Consider the following 8,909-nt stretch of genomic DNA (forward strand, 5'->3'; position numbering starts at 1 on the left):
ACACTTAATAGACTACAGTATAGTGTAAACATAACTTTTATATGCGCTGGGAAACCAAAAAATTCCTGTGACTCGCTTTATTGCGATATTTGCTTTATTGCGGTGGTCTGGAACTGAACCCGCAATATCTCCGAGGTATGCCTGTACTTTACATCTCCAGATACCTGGCACTTTTTAAAAGCTCCAATTCCTGAAGACAGGTGTTGACAATGAGAGAATCTCAGTTCTCCTTTATAAAAAAGGACAGATAAAGCCATCATGCCAACATATCCAGCAGATCCCTGATTTTACCTTATATGTAACCATCATGTTCACAAGGACCTAAGAGAACATGACTAGAGGGCAACTGAAGGACTCAGAAACTAGAATTCAAATAAAACCCCCATCATTTCTAAAGATATTTAGTCTTGTGCTTTTGTGGTAGCTTTTTTGGCATGTTTGAGGCGGGCAGCTGACTGTGGGGAGGGAACCAAGTCAAAAGACTGCTGCTGGACTACTCAGAACTGATACCCCATTTCTTAAGTTCGCTACCAGCACAACACCAATTTTTTGCTTTCTTTAGATCCTACTGGGGGTCAGGCACAGCTGGTGAACTCGGGGGGGGGGGGCAGAGGGGGCGGCTGCAGCCAGCCAGGCACTCCAACCGGTAGAGGGGAGCCTGCAAACCCCCTCCCCACCCACCACCCCGTGGGACACTCCACCACCCTAGCAGTCTGAGTTCACCAGCCGTGCCTGCTAGGCAAAAAATTCAAGTTATCATGGGGCATCGAGTACGGCAGGCTGTCATTTATTATGCTCATTCAGTACCTCCCCCAGTGGTGCCCAAACCAATCTAGTTATCACAGTGATGTGAAAATTAAATATAAAAGGAATAAGACAGAAGAGCCCAAGCCAACGGCCCATCCAAAGAGTCTGTCTTGGTAAACAGCTTGATTAGGTGGATGGCAGCTGTTTGATCTGGATGATCTGTGACTGAAAGGGACATCCACAAGGTCACCTGCACAGAGTAACTCTAGGTACCATGTATGATGGCACAAGTTCCTTTTCCTTTGGAATGGGGCACTTTACGCCAAGGGGGCAGAATCACCCTTCCTGTTGACATATTAGCCTGGGGTCAATATGAGCAGATCTACACAAAAAATGCATAAATAAAGGACTTACATCATTGGACTGGAACAGCTTGGTCATAGCAAAGAAGGCTTCGGTAGCTTCCATCACACCCAGGTGCTCCCCCTAGTATGGGCAAAAGAGAAGTAGGAATTATCCCTTAAATACAATAGCTTTAGTGCTGGGTAGAGGCTGGGCTGACAATATGACAAGCCCAGCTTGGGCTGTAACAAAGGGAGGTCTCTTTCTCACCCATGTGCTTCACGACAGACACAGAGAATCCACCTCCGATACTCTATTGGTGCTAGGACATTGACCTGCAAGACTCCTGACCCAGCATGAGAACAGCTCAACTGCTAGTGTAGACAGCACAATGCCTTTTTCACTGCTGCTACAGAAAGCAAGACTACTACTAATGGACTTGGAGATGATGCCTTAAGAGTAAAAGAAGAGTTTGGTCTGTACAGCCCATGCAGTCAGTCCCCTCAGCTGTGATGGCTAAGGGGCCAGTTAACTAAATAGTTAAAAATGCAGAGAGGCCTGAGTGGCTGAGGTACTTCTGAAAAATCCAACTGGGCACATAAAACCTATACAAATTCTGACTTATAACGCCAGTTGAAACTAGGATTAGGCCCACATTGCCCATCAGGCAGTGCTAAGGAAATAATTTCCTGTTGTCATCAACATGTGAGTTTAATTTTTTTTTTTTAACTATCCTCTTCCATCACTCTAGAACTTTTGAGAGGGAAGGAAGACAAGGGCCAGCTTACAGAATAGCCATGTCTTTTCCTGTTATTAAGCATCATTTCATAAGACATTTAAATTATCAGAATGTAGCAGACAAGACACATTTCTAGAAGAAACAGGTTTAAAATCTGAAGGATTCCTTGTTCATGTTTCTATTACCTGGTTTATAAGGTACAAAATTCTGGTGAGGATGTGAGCACATTTCCGAGGGTTTATGGGAGTCTCATTAAACACCCGAGCCTAGAAGCAAACACAAGCAGGAGTCAAAGCCAAAGGAGATATGGTTTACCTAACACACAACACTTTCTTTAAAGCAAGGCTGCTAAAGCTAACATGTTCTCGGCTGGGTATTTTAAGACTGTTCTCAGTTACTTCAGAACAGCTTTTCCCAGTTCATAATTAAGCAGCTGTTCTCTATTCACAACCAGCCCTATTAACTCAGCCTGCTTTCAGATAGCCTTGCTGTAATCAAGGTTTGAGAGGCCAAATTCAGACCTCAGTCACACCCCCATGCAACCTCAATGCCAGGAGCAGCAGCAGTTCTTGTGCTGATGCACAGGCCAGGTTAGGATATAGCTCCCTCTCCCAGAGCTGAGCTAGCTCTACCCAAGGCTGACAGGAGGCAACATTACCAAAAATATCATGTATGAACAGATGACTCTGAACACACAGGCAGCTGGTCTATGACGAAAGGAGATTTTTTTTCCTAAATAATCATTTCTCAGACCAGACCCACACTGACTATCCCCTAACCATCTGCAGGCTGCTTACAATTTTCCTTATCCTAAGCCGAATTTTAGGATATCTGAGATCAGTCCCTGCCTTAGTAAGAAAAGCTGATCTTTCCAATGGATGAGAATGCATCTGTCTATTCAAATTTATAGCACACGGACTCTTTTCATTGTCAGACAAATATGATTACTCACTTCCCTTGAAAAAAAAAACAACTCAGGGAAGTTTTGCCACTGACTTAAATAACAGCAGCATTGAGGCAAAATTGTAGTTATTTGCTAAGATTCTCTAAGTAGGAAGAGGCCATGTCACTGTGTGCAAAAGAGACAGCGAGCTCCATGGGATTTTAAGGATTTACCTCTTGTAATACTGCACTCTTCTCCAGGTGCTGAAATGGATTGGAACCCCCACCTGGAACACAGAGAGCAACTGTGACCTCAGGAATGGTGCTGTGGGAAAAGACACCAGAAACCCCCTTTGTTTGCACTTTTCAGGATTAGGTTTGAAGGATTAAAATGCTCAAGCCTGCCATTACTACCACTAATCACCATCAGTCACCTAACCCTTCTCCAGCTCCCCAACAGTATCTTCCTTTCAGGAGAGCTTTTCAACAACAACAACAACAAAAAACCCACCTCTACCCCCAAGCAATTGTTCTTCCTTCTTAGCTCTACTAAGTCACTAATCAAATGCCTCACCCCTTCGCAGAGGAGGGCTCTGTAGTTTTCTCTCCACCTTGCCTTGGGTGAGGTAGAATGATTAGCTCTGAAGAAACTCTCATGCTGTGTTGCTCCCAGATGGGGGTAACTGGCTATGAAAGGCCCTCTTCCAGTCCCCAGGGCTGACAGCACTTCCAGTGACAGCAGCAAAACCAATCAGGCTCAGAAATCAATCCGACACAGCCATAAACCCACAAAGCTCTAACCTCCCCATCCCCCTGGTAAATCAGGACTGTGTTACTCTGCTCCATCATGCAATCAGTGGACTACATCAACAAGCTATTTTTCAGATCTAAAGTTAATTAAAGCGAACAAGGCAGTGGACTGGAGAGCCTGGAAATAGAGTCTCTTTAATCATCCTGTTTAACAGACCAAACACTACTTGATGAAAAACATCAACAATTAGAGCTGGAACACTCACAGGGCAAGAACTACAATTATGTGTAGCATCCATTATCTGCCTCTCTTGGACATATCAGAGAGTTTCAGCCTTGCCTGAGCTGGCAGTTATTGATAAGCAATTTTCATTAATGCCTAAACTCAATTTGCCATGTGGACCCAACATGACCCAAAGCCACCCTCACACTCAACACTGGTGCTGCCTGCATTCAGTATAGCCCATGACATGTAATGCCCTGTTACGATCTGGTCCTGAAGAACTATGTAAGGGGGCAGCACTCTGTGTGAGACTCAGATCTTTACATAAAGGCACTGGTTCCTTTCATTTAAGCAAGAGACACCCTGCTACCTTGGGACCCATTCACCAACACAACATGTGGCTGAACAAAGCTTAGATGTGCAGATGAAGAGAGAAGGGAGGCGAAGAGAGGAGCGATGAATGCCAGCGTTTGTAGCTGTACGTACTCCAAAGGTGGGTTGAATAAGCTCATCTAGCAGAGAAGGCTTAACAGCAACCAGTGCCCCTAACTCTGTTCGCTCCTGCAACCCACGGATCACTTTAGCTTCTAATATTTGTAATTCTCAAACTGCCATTAATATTACTAACCATCACCAATCTCCTGACCCTTCTCCAACTCCTTGCACCTAAGCATCTTAAGGCCCTTTATCTGTGTTGACTTAACTACTAAAGCATCCTGCAACCCAAATAATTATCCACCTTTCAGAGATGGGGAAAACCAAGGCACAGAAGTTAGGGGCTACAGTTACCAAAATGACCTCTAATTGTGGATGTCTACTTTGAGTACTGGTTTGTGGACACGCTTTGGCTGACCTCCGCGGGGTGTTGGAATGCTCAGCACTGCTACATGCCTTGCACTGGACACTCAAAATCTGGGGCCACTTTTGAAATTGCCCTTACATGACTTGCCCAGGCTGCATAAGAAGGATGTGGAAGAACTGCAGAAGATCTCTGGTCCCCTGACTCCCAGGCTTTACCCACAAAATGATCCTCTTCTGTCCTTTTATGATTGGATGCACTAGACTAATCTGTGAGGTCAGTAAGCTATGAGACATGCTACATCACTTAAACCTGAACTTGGCAAGAGATCAAGACTGAAAGGCATCCTCTGTGGATTAGCTTTTTGTTGTGCATGTAGCTTGGAGAGAGGAAACTTCATTCAACATGGAAAAGTCTGATGCAAACAAGCACCAAGAACCAGAGCAAAAACATTCACGTGGACTTGGAAGGTCTCCAAGATGTACAGACAGGGTGGATACAGTAAATAAAAGCTTGTAGGAAGCAGGGTGAAGTACACCAAGGTGGACAGAGTGTCAAAGCCACAACACACAGGACCAATCACATCTTCAATCAGCCTCCTTAACAGCCCCTCCACCATTTGCACAGACCACAAGAGGCCCTGACACGTGTCTTAGGTGCCATTATATAGAGTCCCTAGAGAGACAGCTTAAAAAGCTAGTCCCACCCCCAAAAGTTAGGATCGTTAGGAAATACCGAGCTGAAGGAGAAACGAGCTCAGAGAAGGCCCAAACCTATATCAACAGGTCTGACGTGCATCAAAATAGAAATCATAAAGAAGAGCTGAAAGGGATCACTGGGGTCATCAAGTCCAAGTAAATCCCTTCCTGGAGGGACTTCTGGGCAAACTCCTCCTGGTTCTGGCCAAGCTTGTCATCTACCAGACTCGGAAGGACACCAAGGGTGAAGCCAACCTGGGGACTTATGCATGGAGGAAGAAGATATGCCCACATCTCCAAGTAGTTTTACTGGGAAGCATTTGCAGGCTCCCTAGATGCATTCAAGGGCTGTTTTCCTGTCCTAGATCTGTTCACGACTCCAGGCAGAGCTTCACTGGCTCCTTGGACCTGGTGGTGGACCAGTGGGTGCTGACCGGTGTGCTCTGCTCTGTGTCCCTCCATGGTGAACCCCTTTTAAACATCTGATCTTTTCTCCTGTCACCATTTTCTTTTTTAGGTGTCCCCAGCAATAATGTGATGTGCACTTAGTGGCACCCCATAATAAAGGGGGGCTTTTAGCTTTACATGGTGGGCATTAGCCCACGTTCCCAATGCACATCACACAGCCCTGGATGCGTTTGAGAAGCAACAGGCGCCAGCTGGTGTCCCCTACTCCGCACCCCCCTCCAATCCCTTGTTATCACCCCAACCCTCACCCCTGTCCGCCACGATATGCCATGGTAGCACCCCCTGTTGCTGAGCATTTCCAGGTTGGCCTGGCCCTGTGGAGCCAGCCAGCCTGTCCTTAAAGAGGTGGAGACACCCCTGGACACAGATGGCCAGGGTCAACTCCCAGGTGCGGAGAAGGCACGAGCACCTGGGCACGTTCAGCGCCTGGGGCAGGCTGTTGCCAGCCTTGGCACTGCACCTGGCAGGGGATGGGGGAGCAGTGCATCCCAGTAGCACCTCCAGCAAGGCACCAGGACGGGGCAGAGAGGTGCCGGTGTGGCCCGGTACCCGCAGATGCCAGCCCAGCATCACCGCGGCCCCTGGCTCTGCCCCGCCCTGCCCCACTGCAGAAAGCCCTGGCATGGACAGGTGCCCCTGCCCCTGCCCGCCCATCCCCGCCGCCAGGGGGCGTCCTGCGGCCGCGCCTCACCCGACTCCTCGTCCTTCTTATCGAACTTCTTCAGCATCCTGGCGGGGATGGGGGGGAGGGGGCGCGTGGAACGCAGAGCCCGGCGCGGGGGGCAGAGGGGCGCGAGCCCAGCAGCGGCGCCACTTCCTGCCCGCACGCCACTTCCTGCCAGCCTGTCACTGGGACAGCTCAGCCCGCCCGCCTCGCGCATGTGCGCACGCGCAAGAGACCCGGAGCAGTCCCTCACCTCGACGTGGCCGGGGGAAAGGAGGGGGTTGCGCATGCGCCTTGCGGAAGGTGGTGCTAGGTGATGGGCGGGGCGCGGCCCAGCCCAGGGCTGTGACCCGAGAGGAGGCGGGGGGCTGCGCCTGCGTGGGGCGGCCCCGGGGTGAGGTGCACAGGCGCTGGGTCTGGAGGAGCCTGGCTTGCTGCCCAGGGTAGGGGGCTGGGAACAGGTTTTAAATGTGAAATTGGAAGGTCAAATTCCCGTATTTTCTGAAAAACTGCCATGCACTGAAACAAAAAGTGTGCACATAAGACTTTTTAAAGTGACGCCATGTTATGTGGTCACTGCTGGTATCATTGCACTCTGCTTGGCACTGCCCACTCAACCATTTTTTTACAACTATTTAGTTGGACTAATAAAAGACATCTCCTCTCCCCAAAAACTTGGCCAGGAGGTTTTGGTTTAAGTCTTTCTCTGACTGCTGGTTAAACTGAATTTATTACTACGATTATTCTTGTCTCTTGTGTTTTGCAGCTCTGTGGCTGGTAAATCTGCGCTTTATTTTGCAGCAGGCTGTATTAGGTACATGCCTGGAATTTGCAAATGAGGCAAGCGTGGAACCTCTATGACGTCCTATCGATTTAAGATGTTACATAGCATTTAAAATAAAGTTCTTAGTATTATTACACAGTGGGATTTAGTGATGTGTTTGTTATGCAGCTACTTTCTATTGCTCACTGTAAGTCTCCAGTTAAAGATAAATGGTAGATACGACTCACTTTATTCCTTCTCAAATTCCAATTCAATGCAAGTGAGATCAAATAATCTAGTTCAGCTCAGATTGTCAGTGGAGTGACTTACTTGGGTTTTTTTCCCCCAAATTTAATGACATGAAAAATCATTGTACATTTTAAACACTTTCAGTATTATTTCTCGTAAAAGGATTAAAATTATCATACAAATACAGACTCTGGAACAGACTCCCAGCAGGGGTGGTGCAGGCACCTACCCTGGAGGTCTTCAAGAAGAGACTGGACATGCACCTTGCTGGGGTTATTTGACCCCGGTTGTCTTTTCTCCCCAGAGCAGGGGCACTGGACCCCTGCAGCAACAAGTAGTAAACACCTGCAGCTGAGAGCCCTCTCAGCTGATAGTGTTCCCAGCCCCAGGGGTGCACCTGGCTACATCTTCCCATTAATGGTTTGATAGGAACCAGCCACAAACATACTACACATTTTTTGTGGAATAATTTGGTGGCTTATTCCTTATGTATCATATCATTGATCGATCGAATGTGTGGCCAGGTCACAACTTAAGATGTGATTAACCATGTGGTTAACCGTGATTGAAGTGTAACGTGTGGCAGGGGCCAGAGAAATTTAGTACTATGAGCCCTCAACACCCTTGGCTGCTTCTGTCTCAGTCCATTCCCCTCTCTTGTGTGCCCTTGTGGGATGTGGCATCCATTGAACATTTCACTAACAATGGTTTGGGAATGAGAATGGACACAAAATCCCATTTAAAAAAATGCAGAACCAAGGGTTTCTGAGGGTGCTATCTTTTATTGGACTAGCTGCCTGGACCATCACAGCTACAGCATCACTCCAACACTACTTAAAAATGCAGGGACATTTAGGGAAGCCTGGAATTAATTCGGTGAAATTCAGCCAAGACACAGCTGTGTACCTCCCATAATGACTAAAAGAAGGCAGGGCTTACATTTTATATCTCCATCTGAAAGCCAACACTTCCAGCAATGGAGCACAGCTCCGCCTACCGTCATGCTGCCAGGCTGTTCAGAGCTGATTCAGACTGAAAGGCATCACCTATCACTATAATTGCTGAGGATTGCTATAGCCCCACCTGTGAGTGAACACCCAAGGACTCTCCTAGTTCAGATCCAGTCCAGCTCTGCTCAGCAAGTGAGATGGGACATCCAAGTGGGTCATGGCACTGGCTGCATGTCCTCCATCCTCTCTGGACAGAGAGGTCAGACTGTACAGAAGCCGCATTGTGGGGAGTGTCGTTGCTCTCTGGAAAAATCATGGCACCTAGAAGTCTAAGTGTTGGCAAAAGGAAGCCTGGCTGTTACTATTCACTCCTTGCACTGTTTATTGGCAGAGTTAGCACCTTTTGCTGAAACCTCCAGGCGCTGCACCAATGTATCTACCTGCCTGACCCTCTGAATCACAAAGTGCACGAGTCCTTCATAAGAAACATCTTGCCAAATACTGTAGCTTTGCTGCTAGCACCTGCTGCAAGGATCTGTAAGGAGAAGCGTACTTACTAGCGATCAAGTAGTCATCAGAGAACATGGCAGCGTCCAGAATCTGCTGCAGCTGGACTGAGGAGGGCTTCTCCTTCC

At 47.7% G+C, this 8,909-nt stretch overlaps 1 protein-coding gene across 2 annotated transcripts in view; it reads right to left on the reverse strand.

Moving 5' to 3' along the window:
• COPG1 (coatomer protein complex subunit gamma 1) overlaps window positions 1–8,909 on the reverse strand; it is a 29,751-nt gene extending 20,842 nt beyond the window's left edge. The window contains exons 1-4 of one of the 2 annotated variants that reach the window (XM_019536857.1): window positions 8,832–8,909; window positions 2,945–2,997; window positions 2,014–2,094; window positions 1,162–1,233 (exon numbers count right to left, since the gene is read on the reverse strand). In XM_019536857.1, coding sequence (XP_019392402.1) covers window positions 1,162–1,233; window positions 2,014–2,094; window positions 2,945–2,997; window positions 8,832–8,859 — 234 coding nt within the window. In that variant the 5' untranslated portion in view covers window positions 8,860–8,909. Of the gene's footprint in view, window positions 1–1,161; window positions 1,234–2,013; window positions 2,095–2,944; window positions 2,998–6,339; window positions 6,482–8,831 lie in introns of those variants that run through there. The other variant, XM_019536856.1, reaches the window with a different exon arrangement.

The sequence above is a fragment of the Crocodylus porosus genome, unplaced genomic scaffold (assembly GCF_001723895.1).
Source record: "Crocodylus porosus isolate Cpor-Errol unplaced genomic scaffold, CroPor_comp1, whole genome shotgun sequence".
NCBI classification, from domain to species: Eukaryota; Metazoa; Chordata; order Crocodylia; family Crocodylidae; genus Crocodylus; species Crocodylus porosus.